The sequence below is a fragment of the Nanorana parkeri genome, unplaced genomic scaffold (genome assembly GCF_000935625.1).
Source record: "Nanorana parkeri isolate BGI_ZX_2015 unplaced genomic scaffold, ASM93562v1 scaffold593, whole genome shotgun sequence".
Lineage (NCBI taxonomy): Eukaryota > Metazoa > Chordata > Amphibia > Anura > Dicroglossidae > Nanorana > Nanorana parkeri.
Window position 1 is genome coordinate 630,502 of NW_017306861.1, and position 17,974 is coordinate 648,475.

General features: G+C 44.6%; 1 protein-coding gene across 1 annotated transcript in view; it reads right to left on the reverse strand.

The window, feature by feature from the left end:
• The window catches only part of COL22A1 (collagen type XXII alpha 1 chain), a 217,865-nt gene that overhangs the window by 173,279 nt on the left and 26,612 nt on the right, over positions 1-17,974 (reverse strand). Inside the window, exons 3-5 of the mRNA XM_018562709.1 lie at positions 8,938-9,012; positions 5,582-5,693; positions 1,490-1,613 (exon numbers count right to left, since the gene is read on the reverse strand). Coding sequence (XP_018418211.1) covers positions 1,490-1,613; positions 5,582-5,693; positions 8,938-9,012 — 311 coding nt within the window. The remainder of the gene's footprint in view (positions 1-1,489; positions 1,614-5,581; positions 5,694-8,937; positions 9,013-17,974) is intronic.

Sequence of the window (17,974 nt, forward strand, 5' to 3'; positions counted from 1 at the left end):
CACACCCCCCCCCCCCCCCCCATTCCTCCTCTCGCACTGCAAGGGTTAAGTGCTCGTTTTGGTCTAGTAGTGAAAATAAAGCAGGTACAGTCACCTGATCCTTGCCCCGGAAGCAGTGACCGCTGACCTCTCTCCCTTAATTACTGATCATTAGACTGCCGAAGCCCAGGGAAGAAGAGCCTGCAGCAACCGGTCTAGCAGCCAAGAGGGACCAAAGATCTGGTGAATATGTCTTCTTTATTTTCATCCCTAAACCAAAACAAGCACTTAACTCTTGCAGTGCAGTGGTAGTCCCACTGCAAGGGTTAGTTTGAATAAATCCTGGGGGTTCTTCTTGAGCTTTAAGTCATAAATTGTGAATGGTTATCTTTAAAGTGTATGTATAGGCAAAACATTTTGTTGTTGTTTTGGATAGAGTAGGGAAATGTCGATTCCCCTATCAGTTTATTTTTGTCAGCTATGCCCCAATATGGAGATTTATCTTCCCTTCCTGTCCCAGAGACGTCACGGGATGTGAGGAGAAATCTTTAAAGTTCCCAAAAATTGGAAGATTTCCCATCACCTCATGTTCTGTAGACAGATGTAAAAGTTTTGATCCCCCATGATTTTCTGATTTTCTCGATGATAATGGTCTCCGGAGTACACAGCTTAATTAGATCCAATACAGAGACAATAATAAAAACCATACACGGGGTGCTAATCTTTCCCTACTCTATCCAAAACGAACCTAAAATATTTTGGCTACACATATGCTTTAAGTTCCCATTTGGAGTCTGACATACCTACTGGAATCCTACCATGCAGGGCTTCTCTAGAGACAGTTTTCCGGATGTTGCCCAAGGTTTTTATTAGGGATGCACCGATGACGGTTTTTCGGTATCGAGTACGACCACCGATATTTTTTTTTTGTGCTCACCGATATCGGTTCTGTGTGCCCCGATTATCAAGAAGCCCGGTGGCTGATCATGACCCGCTGCCCAGCTTCCCGATAGCCTGGGAAGCGTTGTTCTGTCGAAAGAATACTGGCTTCACTTCCCAAGGCTGCCTGGCTTCCTGACCAATAAGGAAGCCGGACGGTGGGTCATGAGGTGCTGCCCGGTTTCCTGATTGGTCAGGAAGCCAAGCTGCCTAGTAACAAGTGAAGCAGGCTTCCTAGCCAATCAGGAAGCTGGGCAGCACATCATGACCTGCCTCCCGCCTTCCTGATTGGCTAGGAGGCCGGCTCCATGCTCCCTCAGCACTGCCGGTCAGAGGGAAATCGCCTTCTGACTGGAAGTTCTGATATCGGAGGTAAGTATTGGAGCATTTGGGTGAGTACGAGTATACCGATACTAGTATCGGTATCGGTGCAACCCTACTTTTTATATAAATATTTCTGATTAGCTGTTATGGGTTAGTGGGCTTTTCAAAGACATTATTAATGCTCTGTTAAGAGTAACCTAGCTTCTGGAAGAGATCTGTGGCTTTGCAAATTTGTATTGGACATTACCTGCGGTATTCCGTATTTGTCAATGATTTGCCAGACGTACCAGTCCTCCCGCCTGGAGGCCTTTCTAAACCTGAAGGTTGTTACAAAAGCATATTCATCCGGCAGACCCTGCGGGAAGATGTCTCTGGAAAAGGAGCAGAAACACAACTGTTACTAAACTGGTGTGCAATTTAGGTTCAAAGTGGACCATTCACCATACTTTGAACTTTGTTTATTTTCATTACTCCCACCTTCCTCCTAAATAATCGTGTATTCATTTTTTTCCCTTGTCTTTGAAAGACCCCTTTAATTTTCAGCTCCACCTTGCTTTCTTATATCTAACCCAGGCAAGAGTCCTTGCCAATCCACAACCTCCTGGAATATCACACATCCTAGAAGACTGCAGGGCTGTAAGCACCAAATTCTCATGAGATTTCTTGCCTACACAGATGACAGTGGTTACATAATCTACTGTATACAGGTCAGGAGTTATTACCAGTATAGGGGTTGCTTTGCTGGAAAGGGCAGTCTAAACCGGAGACTGGAGTAGGTTACCAATTAGCACATGTTTTCTAGAGTCACCACTGTGACAGTTATCCAAAACTAAGTTTTGTTTTGACATTCATGCTTTCCCTTCTTTCCCCATGAGTCCATGACTATACATATTGAGTTCATGCAGCCTCTCCTGAGGTTTTATTCCCCAGACGGCTCACTTTTTGTGCTGCCTGTATTTTATCTTATCAATACCTTTCAGTAAGTGAGGTTTTCAGAACTGGATACAGTATTCTAAAAGAAGTCTAATTATAGAATTATATAGAGGAATCAGGACCTCCTTCCTCCTGCTGGTGACCCCACGAGTGATAAAGATCTATATAGAGGAATCAGGACCTCTTTCCTCCTGCTGGGGCCCCCTCTAGTGATAAAGATCTATATAGAGGAATCAGGACCTCTTTCCTCCTGCTGGGGCCCCCTCTAGTGATAAAGATCTATATAGAGGAATCAGGACCTCTTTCCTCCTGCTGGGGCCCCCTCTAGTGATAAAGATCTATATAGAGGAATCAGGACCTCTTTCCTCCTGCTGGGGCCCCCTCTAGTGATAAAGATCTATATAGAGGAATCAGGACCTCTTTCCTCCTGCTGGGGCCCCCTCTAGTGATAAAGATCTATATAGAGGAATCAGGACCTCTTTCCTCCTGCTGGGGCCCCCTCTAGTGATAAAGATCTATATAGAGGAATCAGGACCTCTTTCCTCCTGCTGGGGCCCCCTCTAGTGATAAAGATCTATATAGAGGAATCAGGACCTCTTTCCTCCTGCTGGGGCCCCCTCTAGTGATAAAGATCTATATAGAGGAATCAGGACCTCTTTCCTCCTGCTGGGGCCCCCTCTAGTGATAAAGATCTATATAGAGGAATCAGGACCTCTTTCCTCCTGCTGGGGCCCCCTCTAGTGATAAAGATCTATATAGAGGAATCAGGACCTCTTTCCTCCTGCTGGGGCCCCCTCTAGTGATAAAGATCTATATAGAGGAATCAGGACCTCTTTCCTCCTGCTGGGGCCCCCTCTAGTGATAAAGATCTATATAGAGGAATCAGGACCTCTTTCCTCCTGCTGGGGCCCCCTCTAGTGATAAAGATCTATATAGAGGAATCAGGACCTCTTTCCTCCTGCTGGGGCCCCCTCTAGTGATAAAGATCTATATAGAGGAATCAGGACCTCTTTCCTCCTGCTGGGGACCCCTCTAGTGATAATAAAGATCTATATGGAGGAATCAGGACCTCCTTCCTCCTGCTGGGGACACCACGAGTGATAAAGATCTATATAGATAGAGGAATCAGGACCTCTTTCCTCCTGCTGGGGACCCCTCTAGTGATACAGATCTATATAGAGGAATCAGGACCTCTTTCCTCCTACGGGAGAATCCCTCTGCTGATAACTAAGATCTATATAGAGGAATCAGGGCCTCCTTCCTCCTGCTGGGGACCCCTCTAGTGATACAGATCTATATAGAGGAATCAGGACCTCTTTCCTCCTACGGGAGAATCCCTCTGCTGATAACTAAGATCTATATAGAGGAATCAGGGCCTCCTTCCTCCTGCTGGGGACCCCTCTAGTGATACAGATCTATATAGAGGAATCAGGACCTCCTTCTTCCTACTGGAGATCCCTCTAGTGATAACTAAAGGTCTATATAGAGGAATCAGGACCTCTTTCCTCCTACGGGAGAATCCCTCTGCTGATAACTAAGATCTATATAGAGGAATCAGGACCTCCTTCCTCCTGCTGGGGACCCACCTAGTGATAAATGAAGATCTATATAGAGGAATCAGGACCTTCTTCCTCTTGCTGGGGACCCCCCTAGTGATAACTAAGATCTATATAGAGGAATCAGGACCTCCTTCCTCCTGCTGGGGATCACTCTAGTGTTAACTAAAGATCTATGTGGGGAAATCAGGACCTCCTTTATTCTGCTGGTGATCCCTCTAGTGAGGAACAAGGTTCTGATTCACTGTTGCGTAGGTTCCTCGCTTGGCATTCACCACTGATCACCTGACAGTTTTATAACTGCTGCTTTCTGCTTATAATCCATCTCTCCCTGCCCCTTAGTGTCATGGAGCAGAGAGAAGGACCCCAAACATTTTGTGGCTGTCCAAGAGAAAACAACATGTAAAAAAAAAAAAAGTCCTCATTCCAGACACAAGGACATAAAATAATCTATGTCGCTAAGGGGTTAATATGCGCAGCCATATAAGTGAACCAAAATGTTGACATTGCAAACTTGATCGTATTTTGTTCTTTGTTTTCAAGAAGTGCTGTGTAAATGCAAAAGATTTCCCGGAGAAACTGCAAACCGCCCACCACGTTATCGTATTCCCCCGTGCCCTTTGTAGCTCTCTGCTCATGAATACATTAACATTTGACATTTTTAGGCTGTGTCTCTTCCGCTGACTACAATAAATGAAGCATGATCAGAATTTTGTGCCGGGAGTTTGGTGGGTGGGACGGAATGCCATTTTCATTCTGGTCATTGTAATACTGCTAATCAGTGCCCTGTGTTGTATTAGAGCAATGGTGGTCAACATACTTGATCTTGCTCAAGTGCGACTCCTGACACCACCAAAGGTCCGCACATAATATTTGGTGCATGTAATGCTACAGAACATTTCCAGAGATTGTGGACATGCCACAAGATATGGTCAGAGACTACAAGCATACTACAGGAGATGGTCCAGGCGTATAAATGCGTACAGGTATGGGTGTGCATCCCTGGGCACAGACAGCCTGCATCCAGGGGCATACATCCGAACTTGTACAGATGTGCATGCTTTATTATTCTACAGCCGCACATGTCATTGATTTGTGCAGGTGGGCTGTACACAAACCTTGTGGCTCATAGATGTGGAGATCCTGCCATTTTTTTACATGGACCTCTCCGTCTGTGTGAATGAGCCCTTTGAGAAAAGGGATGAATGGCACATAAAAAGTAACATAGTGTGGATGAAACCAAACCAGCCAGTCTAAAGAATATTGCATTCACTGGCTTGTGAAAGCACCAAAACTGTAACACAGACCACTGTCTGCAGGGGCCCCAGGGGCCACACAAAAAGGGGCAAAGGACTGCATGCATCCCTCAGACCACAGGATGGGCACCAGAGATGTAACATGAATACAACACTGAGATTCCAGCTACATAAAGTGGACCTGGCATCAGGTATATCTTTTCACATTAAGTACATACATGCTACATGGAAATGGGTGATGCCATCTTTGGTCAGGTATAGTCCAGAGCGAGTGTCACTGAGACAGGAAGAAAGGTAACATTTCCAAATGGGGAAACACACAGCAATGAAAAATATGAAAACATTTCAGCTGCTTCCCCACTCTGATAAAACCAAAAAGATTCTGGCTTGATTTTGACTTTTTGTTTTGCCACATAGGACAAAGTGGGAGCAGAAGGGGTTGGATCAAGCGCCACCTATACAGAAAGGGTCTTGATTTGTATTGTGGCTCTACTAATCATTTTGAATGGTTTTAACATCATTTATTCTTAAAATTACTAAAATGAATAACAATTAGGGAAACAGACACCAGCACATGGTTTGTTTTCTACTCACTCGGTCTTCTGGACGATGGGGTATGTTCCGAGGCGTACATAGGAGCTCTGTGCTCCACCATCTTTTGCTCCAAATACTTCTTTGACGTTGAAGAGTTCCATCAGGTCAAAACCTGTCAAAAATGATGTATACAAATGTATATGATGGTAAGAAAAAGTTTGCAGTAGGAAAGCACACCTCTAAAGTAAAACTTTACCACCTACAAGACTCATTGAGAGCAGACACCACAAGTTGCCTCCCAGACCCAGTATTAATCCTAAAGTGGACCTAAAAATGATAAAGATTTGCTATTTATAGAGAACATCTGGAAATGTTAATGGCGCCTAAGCAGTACTCTGAAAAATGTACATTTTGCCTTGAACTCCTCCAGGAAAATATCAGTGTGCTTCCTGTGCCTGGAGCTTCAGAGCAGTATTTCTGCAGTGTGAGATCTTCTGCGGCACTGCTGCCAATGACTGCTAATCTTGTGAGATTTGATGATGTCCAGGGCTGGATTTGCTCTCCCTGACGCCCCAAGGCCAGGTTTCGGAATGCGCCCCCCCAAAAAAAAATCAACCGAGAATAGCAATCGGATGGCAGGGGCGGCAGGGTAAGTTCTAATTTTTTTTATTGTTTCTTTATTTTTTCTTACTTTTGTATCACTTTTTTATTTTTATTTATTTTTTACATTTTTAGCTTGTCTTTTACTTTTAAATTTTTTAAAGCAGTTCCGGGCGTCGGAGGACTCCACGGCGCTGCCGTCCCTCTGCGTCCTGCCGCCCCCGAGGCCGGGCCTCGTTGGCCTTGTGGGGAATCCGGGCCTCATGATGTCATTTCTGTTATGCTCACGTGTGGCCCGCGTGCAGCACAGCCTTCTCGGCCAAACCTCTTACTTCTAACTAAGCCGGAAGTCAGATGGTTGGAGAACTCGAGGAGTTGGAACTTTCGATAGAACACCGGCTCAGAGATGACACATTCATATAAATCCTGGTGCCTGTGCAGTTCTTGGCTGATCAGCCACCCTGCTTCAGCCTCTCACCTTGTCATTTGCTACAAAGTCACAACATACAGTCTGATTGCTGGGGGAGAGCAGACTGAGGAAATGCTTTTGCCTGCGTGCAGCAGACTGATGGCATCATCTCAGCGTAGGCACCAGAGCTCCAAGGTGCCTCTTTAGGATAAAAGATAGAGCGTTTTATTTTTTTTATTTTTAATATGACACTCTTGTTGTATATTGTCACTTGTACGGTTGCTGAAAGGTCCACTTTAAGTGAGTAAGCAATCAAGCCTGCTGACAAAAATGGCAAATGGATCAATGATTAATGACGCTTTTTAGCTAGGACCACATACAGTATGTTACAATGAGACAATGCTGGTACTTTGGTAGTGTGTGAGACCGTACTAGAACTCCCTTTTAATATGCACGTCTTGTTTGCTGCATTCTTTATTCACTTACACATTAAAAAAAATTAAATCTCAGCAAAAGTTCAAGAAATGCGCATTATTATTCATCAATGATGGAATATGCTTATATCAGGACGGAAACCAAACAATTATTTATTGTTCGGCTAATCCCAACGTATGGCCGCCGCAGGGCCCCCATCTTTCTGAGAAATAAATGAGGTCTCGCGACCTCCGCGACTCCTGAAAAGGTCACTTTGCAAAATGCATCCGTGTATTAGTCACTGGCCAAATCTATGTGTCATTAGTGAGCGCATTATGCAAAGGATCCGCGCCATCATTAATCATGTAAATATTGGGCAAGAGCCTTGAAAACAAAGAGAACTTTATAAATACATTTGGTGGTTTAGAGTGAAAAGGATTATTGTTGTTGTGTTTATGGCAAGCTGAATCAGTGCATGGGTCATTGAAAATATACGTCAAGAGAAAAACTGTATTCTAACAAACAAAGCCAATTAAGGAAAATATATAAAACGTTATGCTTTTATAGAATTTATTTAGCTTGCATTTGGGGAGTTTTTTCTGTATCTTATAGTTTTTGTAAGAAACTTAAAGGAAAACTACAATTTCCATACACGGTCTTTTAATTCTCGCAGTGAAAAACCCGCCTGTACTCTTTGGTGTCTGCTTATAAACAAATTGCAGAGCTGTTCACCCTGCGAATCTATGAGATTATTATTTCTGTGCAAATGGATGCAAAAATGAATGTTCTATGTATATTTTCTTTTTAGGTTGAATGTAATACCCCTTTATGGCCACTAGATGGAGGTGAGGAGCATAGGCAATAAAAACTTATGCGACTAATAAGTCTCCAAGTAAGCCCCAGATCTCCAAGTGTGCCCCTGTGTGTTCCTTTTCTCCAAGTGCACCCCTATATGTCCCTTGTCTCCAAGTTTACTCCTGTGTGTCCCTTGTCTCCAAGTGCACCCGTGTGTGTCCCTTGTAAGTAATGTGTAATCCACAGGACTCCTGACCGAGACCCCATAAGATAAGTGGGTGCTGGTATGTCCAAAAAAACTCAGCCGCACTCCAGGGTCCAATGTGTTGAATGCCTCTTTTATTCAGACGATATGCAAACATGGTGGGTATGTTTTAGACTTCTGTATCCAAAGTCTCCAAGTGAGACCTGTATCTCCAAGAGTGCCCCTGTGTGCTCTTTGTCTCCAAGTGCACGCCTATGTGTCCTTTGTCTCCATGTGCACCTCTGTGTAGCTCATGTCTCCAAGTGCACCCCTGTGTGTCCCTTGTCCCCAAGTGCCCACCTCTGTGCCCTGTGTCTCCAAGTGCCCCCCTGTTTGCCTCCTGTCTCCAAGTGCACCCCTGTGTGTCCCAAATCTCCAAGTGCCCCTATGTATGCCCCTTGTCTTCGAGCTCACCCATGTGTCACTTGACTCCAAGTGCACCCGTGTGTTTCTTGCCTCCCAGTGCACCCCTGTGTGTCCTTCGTCTCCAATTATACCCCTGAGTGTCCTGTATCTCCAAGTGCACCTGTGTGTGTCTTTTGTTTCCAAGTGCACCACTGCGTGTCCCTTGTCTCCATGTGCACCCCTGTGTGCCCCTTGTCTCCAAATGCAGCCCTGTGCTCCCTGTGTAGTAGCTGTCTGGTCTGCTACGCTCCACCGTCGGTACCCTCTGTTGCCTCTGCACCCTCAGGTACACTCCAGCAAACACCAGACCTGCCCATATCTCTATAGATATGCCCCCTGTCTGTGACAGACGGCTATAAAATCTAAAAATGTTTTAGCTAAAAAAAAAAAGAAGTTTGGCTAGCATTCAACTTTGAATATCAGTGTTTCCCGGACAAACCCTTTCATCCCTTTCATGTTTCATGTTACCATTGGAAAGATAAGGAATATAGGATTATGAAACAAGCGTGGTTCTGTCATGGGTCCCCCGAGCTCCGGCCCATTACATACCTGGAATTTCATCTTTTTCTCCATTATTGTGTTTAAAACGGTCACCCTCGATTCTGACATTTGGACAGAGGACATCTGGAAAGAAAAAAAAGTTCTATGAGGTCACATCAGACACCAGAAAATAATGTATCACGGAAGCTCACACAGCACATATATAGCAAAAACATAAAACACAGCAGACTTTTCATGTTAAAAAGCACTAAAAGGAGTTTTAGAAATGTTCCAAATTGTAGCAGCTGATTGCATAGCTTAGGTAGGTCCTCATATTAAATAGATTTTGTACATTTAAAGGAGATTGTACTGCCTCTAGATCAAAATGAGCCTTTAACCCTTGCAGTGCGGGGATAGCCCCACTGCAGGGGTTAGGTTTTGATAATTCTGGAGTTCTTCTTTAAACATTCTTTACAATACTAATGCACCCGTATCTAAAGTCCAGATTTTTTTTTTTTTTTTTGCTGCCTCTGTCCCATTGGGGGGATTTCCCTTCACTTCCTCTCCTGAAGACACAAGAGGAATTGAGAGGAAATTTCTTTAAAGCGAAGGGAGATCCCCTTCTAGACAGCAGTCAACGTATCAGGTTTCTCCTTTGGAAGGTTTCCTTTCTGAGTCCAGATTTTTTTTTTTTTTTTGCTGCCTCTGTCCCATTGGGGAGATTTCCCTTCACTTCCTCTCCTGAAGACACAAGAGGAATTGAGAGGAAATTTCTTTAAAGCGAAGGGAGATCCCCTTCTAGACAGCAGTCAACGTATCAGGTTTCTCCTTTGGAAGGTTTCCTTTCTGTTCCTGTTCTGGTGACAACTGTAAAATTTTGGGGGAAAAAACGGTACGTGGCCAACTAAAAACCAGTTTAACAAAGAAATAGCTAAGATACATAGTGGGCCTGGCATATTACAACAACCCGAAACCAAAAGTAATATTTCGGTTTTGGGTGCACACCATTGCTCACACCATTGGGTGGACACCATTGCTCACACCATTGGGTGGACACCATTGCTCACACCATTGGACACCATTGCTCACACACCTGGGCTCGCACCATTGGACACTATTGGGGATCACCATTGCTCACATCATTGGACACCATTGGGTGGGCACCATTGCTCACACCATTGGACATCATTGGGTGGACACCATTGCTCACACTATTGGATGGACACCATTGCTCACACCATTGGGTGGACACCATTGCTCACACCATTGGACACCATTGGGTGGACACCATTGCTCGCACCATTGGACACTATTGGGGGATCACCATTGCTCACATCATTGGACACCATTGGGGGATCACCATTGCTCACATCATTGGACACCATTGGGGGATCACCATTGCTCACACCATTGGACATCATTGGATGGACACCATTGCTCACACCATTGGGTGGACACCATTGCTCACACCATTGGACACTATTGGGGGATCACCATTGCTAACACCATTGAACACCATTGCTCAATCACATACTACTTTCTTCTGGATGTCAGGGACTGCAGTGGTCAGATTTTCTGGCTCTAGTTTGTGTTTCCTCCACACAAGGTCGTAACAAAGACTTTATCACAATTAGTTGTTTATGATTTTGGAAAGCCCATCTTTTGTCTTTGGAGCGGTCAGCATGCTCTGGCAAAAAAGGAACTTTAGGTGGTGAAAACTATGCTCTGGAGCCCTTGATAAATATTAGAGGCATGACATGTAACTTGCCAGCAGCCACCTTAAATATCAGTTTTACGTGGCCTCTAACTGCTTTTAATTGATTAAAACTTTTTGACAATACTTCCGTGCCGGGTTTCAAGGGACCTTTAGAGATGGGGAAAGCTTCTTGTATGTTTTGTGTCCTTCGTTGGAAGCTTGGCTTCCTAATCCATCTATTAGATGCGAAGTAACAACGGACTCCTTCTAATGAAGACAAAGAAGAGGAAACAATGGAATATCTCTCTCCCCTTTTGTCTATTTCTCATCCAAGTAATCTCTTTGTGTGTGTAAAATGAGCCCAGATTGTGTCACAGCAATGCTTGGCTTTCAGAAAAGGAGCTGCTGGCCGGTCCTTATCCCTTGTATTGTCACACATGTGCCACTCCGCATTTCGGAAAGGAATATAAATGTAGAAGAGTGACGGCAGGAAAAGACCAAATGGTCCATTCAGTCTGCAACTTTTTTGTTCTTTTGTTCTACTTTTTGTCAGAGTATAGATCTATGTTTGTCCCTAAACATGTTTAAAATTAACTTACTGGTGACTGACTCACCACCTCTGCTGGAAGTCTGTTCCAAGCATCAAATACTCTTTCAGTGAAATAATACTTTCTAAGGTTAATATTGAACTTTCCTTCTGCTAGTTTGAGGTTGTGTCCCCATGTTCTTGATCTCAGCTTTATACTGAAAATCCTGCCCTCCTGAACCTTCTTCACACCCTTCATGTATTTAAATGCTTCAGTCATATCCCCCCTTTCCCTTCTTATCTCCGGACTGGACATTATACGTTTCTGCAGTCCCTCCTGATATGTTTTATCCCTCAGACTTTTCACCATTTTGCTGCCTGCCTCTAAACTCGTTCTATATTAACAATATCTTTATGTAAGTGAGGTCTCCAGAACTGGACACATTTTAGTGATAACTAAAGATGTATATAGAGGAATCAGGACCTCCTTCCTCCTGCTGGGGATCCCTCTAGTGATAACTAAAGATCTATATGGAGGAATCAGGACCTCCTTTCTCCTGCTGGCGATCCCTCTAGTGATAACTAAAGATCTATAAGGAGGAATCAGGACCTCCTTCCTCCTGCTGGGGATCCCTCTAGTGATAACTAAAGATCTATATGGAGGAATCAGGACCTCCTTCCTCCTGCTGGCGATCCCTCTGCTGATAACTAAGATCTATATAGAGAAATCAGGGCCTCCTTCCTCATGCTGGGGATCCCTCTAGTGATAACTAAGATCTATATGCAGTAGAGGAATCAGGTTCTCTTTCCTCCTACGGGAGATCCCTCTGCTGATAACTAAGATCTATATAGAGGAATCAGGACCTCCTTCCTCATGCTGGGGATCCCTCTAGTGTTAACTAAAGATCTATATAGAGGAATCAGGACCTCCTTCCTCCTGCTGGTGTAACCAATGTGTAACATGGGAGTACATTGTAAAAAGGTCCAGCGTGCAGCATATGACATAGTGATCACCAGCAGATTGAAAGCTAAAAAGCGGCAGAGTTAATTTGTTTAATACTGTAATTGTCAGATACAATTAACAGACTAAAAAATGGAAACTTTAAAAAAGTTATTTCTAAATTCTTGTGCATTTCTCAGAATATAAAAAAACAAAAAACAGCACAGTGCTTTTATTGAACAGCGTATCATATAAAAGCCTTATATATGCTTTCAATGTGTTGCTATATAAGTCAGTTGGGTGAAATCCTTAACCAAAAGAAACTCCCACCAGCACATATCATAGTGTAGTACAAATGTGCACTGTGAACCCAACCGTACTGGGCCTGTAGTCATATGAAAGAAGAGCAGCGAGAGATGCGGAACAGGCTTCAGGACACAAAGGTTTGTTCATGGTGGAGTATAATACTGTGCGTAATGTCCTAAACAGAGAATTCGCCTTGCAGGGATACTTATTCAACAGCTGCAGTTTCTCTCTTTTAGGGCAGACAGTCCTGTTATTAGTACCTTAATGAAAGCCATAACTTTCATTACACAGGCAGCTGTTTCAACACTCTGGTCTTGGGTGATAATGACATCATTCCCACCCAGCCCCACCTATTATTATGTCTGAAGGTCAGCTGGTGTCCCCTGGGGTAATGATGGGCAAATCTAGCATGCAGCCATGCCTGCTACCAGCAGGGGATATAAAAGTGGTTGTCCCCAGAACCTGGCGCACGCGTAGATATCACCTCATGCAACCAAATGCTCCACCCTAAGGCCTCATTTACACTAGAAACAGCCGGCACATACAGCTCCGTGCTGCGTGCACGGCCGTATCGGGCAGCTCCCGGGAAGGACAGGTGCTGAGTGTGATTAGTACGCAGCCCCTGTCCTTCTCTATGGGAGTAAATGGCCGTACGCTGCCCTATGCTCACCTCAAGTGCAGGTCGATCCTGTCAGTGTACGAGTACGCTCACACGCACGGACGTGCGGGGTGGGTGAGTGTAGGGTGGCGTGCGGCCGCGTACTCCCATAGAGAAGGACAGGGGCTGCGTACTAATCACACTCAGCACCTGTCCTTCCCGGGAGCTGCCTGATACGGCCGTGCACGCAGAACGGAGCTGCACGTGCCGGCCTTTTCTAGTGTGAATGAGGCCTAACTCTTCCATAGTCATTGGCAATTCAAGACATAAGCCAGGGGGCTGACCCAGCATGCCAGGCGCCACCTAGGGTTGCCACCTTTTATCCCATCGAAGCCCGAACACTCTAGCGACGCACGGACATTTTTGGGGGAGAATGAGTCGCGGCTTATTCATATGTAAATAGCGACACCCATTCATATGTAAATATCACAGTCGAGACTATTTTCAGTGGGGGGCCAGTAGCCCCTATCTTAAATTTGATTGCCCCTGTCTGCCTGACATCTTGTGTCCAGGTTTCAGCTGCCACACCATTTAAAACCCGGACTGTCCGGGTGACAGGTGGCAACCCCTAGCCCCACCTATAGCTTAAATATCACTGTTGGGTATAGTGGACCTTTACGTTGTCTATTAGGCCTTCAGTGCAGCTCAATGTTTAGTTTTTTCTTCTAGAATTGTAACTTACAGCCCGGTACATAACACACAGGTGACACATGTAGATGAATATCTCCTGCCCGTGAAGCCCCCTAGAGTTTGGGTCACACAAGAACATAATTGTTATGACGTGACTGTGAAATGTTTACATGAAGAGCGTCTGTCACAGGAATGTTTACTTGAAGAGCGTCTGTCTCCAGTAGGACTGGAGAGAAGAATGCCATGTTATGTAACCGTATGAAGGATGTATCTGAAACTTCTGATCAGACCTTTCCCTGGATGGCTGAGGGAGAGGAATTCTCTTTACCATCAGATAAAAAAATGGCAAAACTCAAACAGATCCGAGGAAGAGGAATGTCAACCCTGCAAATTTTTTTTTGACATTAAATACCAAAATAATATACACAGCGGTAACCGCGCAGCAAGCCGTACCAGCAGGATACCAGAAATGGACATCATTGTATGTAGGATGAGGATGATGGATGATGATGGATGATATTAATAATAATAAAAAACAATGATGATGATAATTATATTACTAATAATATACACAGCAGTACCCGCGTGGTACCAGAAGTGGACATCATTGTCTGTAGGTCATATAAAGTAACCCAGATAATGTCAGAATTTATAAAAATTATTATTATTATAAAAATGATGATGATAATTATGATAATAATAGTAATATTAGAAATAGTGACAATTTTGATTATTATTATTAATAATAATAATAAAAATGATGATGATGATGATGATAATTATGATAATAATTATTATTAATAATAATAAAAATGATGATGATGATGATGATGATAATTATGATAATAATAATAGTGACACCTTTGATAATATTAATAATAAAAAACAATAAAAAATAATAATATTAATAATAGTGACAATTTTGATAATAATAATACAAAATGATAACAATTATGATATTAATAATAAAATTATAATAATAATACCTAACAACTGTCTCCTCCTCCCAGTGCTTTCCATTAGCTAAAACAAAAATGTTCAAGCCTGAAAATGTGTGATAAGGCCGCCACGTCACCTTGAGGAGGCCCTTTGGGACCCCAAAACATTGGTGTGCTTTTGACTTGTGTGATGTGATCCTCACAATAAATCTGTAATATGCATTTATTTGGAGTGTTTTCGTACTCTCCCCACTATTGAAGACAAGTGACAAGGGAGATTCATTATTGAGCTGTAACTGCTATCCAATAAATCAGGAGTAGGCAACCTCTGCACTCCGGCTGTGACAAATCCCATCATGCCACTGTCCCTGGGAGTCATACTTGTAGCTGTCAGCCTTGCAATGCCCAATGGGACTTGTAGTTCCACAAGAGCTAGAGATCCGAGATTGCCTACCCCCCCACTAAACCATTGCAACCGTGCCAGAGTAAGAAGGTCCAATCAATTTACATCCTTTACAACCAGTGAGGTTTGGAACCTGAGCTCTGCCAAGTGCTGGTGAGTCAAACTACAGATTCTTGTTACATGATTCTGTGCAATGTTCCTCTCTCTGGCTGAGATACTGCAAGGAGCCCATAGTGGGGGGAGGTAAGGGGGGGCTGAGAACGACTGATCTCATGGCTCAGAAATCGGTGTTGCCACAACTCCAGATAGATGTCAGGAAGCAGATACAAAGCGATGAACTTAGCTAGTGCACTAGGGTCTGCTTGAGAAATGCAATTCCTAACTGCAGGAACAACGTGTACATAGGAAAATGAGCAGCTCAGCATTGTTAACCTCCTTCTGAAAATGCTAGGTGACTGGCTCTCTCTGATCTGGAACAAGCATGCAGCCAGCGAAGTCAAAAGCCAAATGTTATAACACATAGTGGGCAGAAATGTGCCTGGATTCATATTTCTTATATAAATAAGCCCCTCTGAGTCCATGATCTGGAACAGGTCTGTTGCCAGAGAAGTCATAACTCATATGATGAGTTTTCTCAAGCAACAGGATCGCTCATGTGACATGACTCTAAAGGGGCTGATGTATAAACGTTCCACCCAGCGCATAGCTGTGCGAATGCCGTTCTCATTCCTGCCACTAGATGGAGCATATGAATTTCTTATGCTCCTCGGCTCCACCTAGTGGTGGGAAAGAGATGTGAACGGCATTGCGCTGGGTGGAACGTACATCAGCCCCTTTAAGCGTGGTTCACACCTGGGCATTTTACAGCGCTGATCGACGCGCTGTAAAACGCCCAGCAAGTTGGGCATGGCTCCCACCTGGGCGTATTTCAGCACGTAGGAACGCGCTGAAAAACGCCCTACGCCCAAAGAAGTACAGGAGCTTTTTTGGGGCGTTTTTCCGCGCGTTTCCATTGGTATTCCCGAGTGTGGATCGGGGTTAACAAAGCGGTAACCCCGAGCCACACTCGGGAATACAGCGTACAGGTCTTACCTTGTCCGCGATCCCTGCTGTGTCGCTGCCGACTTCCGGGTTCCATCCCTTGCGAGCGTCCGCGTCGCAGGGGGCAGAGCCGGCGGGAAGTTTGAAAGTGAAAAAAAAAATTTAAATAGAGAAAATAAGGAAAAAAAAAATAATAATACCGCCAGTGAAACGCGCGTTTCACTGAATGGAAAAACATGCTAAAAAACGCGCAAAAGTAAAAACGAGCAGAAAAAATACACCCGGGTGTGAACCCAGCCTGAGCCATGTCACATGAGCGACATGAGCGACATGGGCAACACACCAACGTGCATGTATTAAAAAAATGGGCCATGTGCATCTTTCTGTCCATTGCCATACATTGGAAGCCAATGCATTGTAAATGGGCTCCCTTAACCCAACGCAACCGACCACAAATGCGCGATTCCAGTGTGTATCAACATACGTTTTCCAAGCCCTGAAGCCATTGCATGGCCATGCCTGCCAAGCAGTTAACGTTTGTGAGCGGAGAGTTCATAAGTGGTAACCACAGTCATTCTCCCAGTACAGCCCCAGTATGGGCTTCCATTGAATTTCTTGACTATCCCTGGCCAGCATACATAAGCAGCCATGGGCCAGCCGTCGCCACACAGCAGACTATCGTCAGAGAAAGTCGCAGAAGACAAAAGCATGACTTTAACTAATCCTTAGCAGAAATAATCTCCTCGGCTCCGGGGTGCTGATCAGGCACGTATCAGCGCAAGACGTCAGTTTTTAAGTAAGCCCTGCGCGGCATTCTTCGGGAGCAGCGGTGCATGCTGAACGTTAGCAATGCACCGGCGCTCGCTGCCTCCAGCGGCCTGGAGATAAAACACATATCTGAGCAGCCTGGCAAGAACTCCAATGGGACACCCGAATGGTTTTCCGGCAATCTTATTTCCTCTTTGAAGGTTTACACATTTATAAACTGATCTCTAAAGAAGAATTCCAGCCAAAAATAACAAGACGAAAAATAAATTGTCCATTAAAAGATTAAATAACAAAACCAGCTTCTGCCGCGAGATTCATTTGTAATCCAGAGATTCCCCTCTGCAGTACTTGTTTCCACCACTAGAGATCCTCAGACTGATGGTTGTCATTATTCAACTTACTTCCTCTGAGCCAATGTTGTCCTGGACCCGACCCCAGCCTGTGACAATGAAAGGAGAAGCGGCACAGTGATGAGCTTATTGCTCTGTCACTCTGCTCTCTGCTCCTATCAGTGTAGCCCACATCACCTTTTGTGAGGTGGCTACTAGACATTTAGGGATTGCCAGGGCTGTAGTCAGCCTGGCTGGATTATAGTGGCATTTATCTGATTAATTCCAGGTGTCTGGGATGGACTGTACCTACCTGGGGGGAGTGTCACTCTGCTGTATTGTGGGACAGCCGATGAGGGACATTGTAAGTGTATATACAGTGCAGCAGCCAATCGATGGGTTTCTCTCAACCAGTGGTGCATGCTGGGATAGGGTACATATACTGAAGGAAACTGCCATGTGCTCAGACTAGTCAGGATGAGCCATGGATTAGCACAGGATTGGGTGCTGTCTGGCCTGCGCCCCCACCCCCGGGGGGCCTGAGGCCTGGGGATGGGCAAAGGCTGGAGTGCGGGAAATGTTTCCCTTGGCAAGTATGCGAGGAAGCCTGTGTTGTTACCAGAGGAGGAGAACCAGGGTAGCTGATGTCTGCTAGAGGTGCCTGGAACATAGGGGACCTGGTGTCTCTCCTGCTGAGGATCTGTACTCAAATCCTGCTCATCTGTTACTCCAATTACTATTCACTGTACTCCAAGTGGATCTACACTGAGATGCTAACACGGTCTGGTCAGTCTGGAGTCTGTCTGTTACACCCTGGATGTCTAGGATCCCTACACCTTCTCTCCCCAGTATGAAGAAGTTAATAAACGTT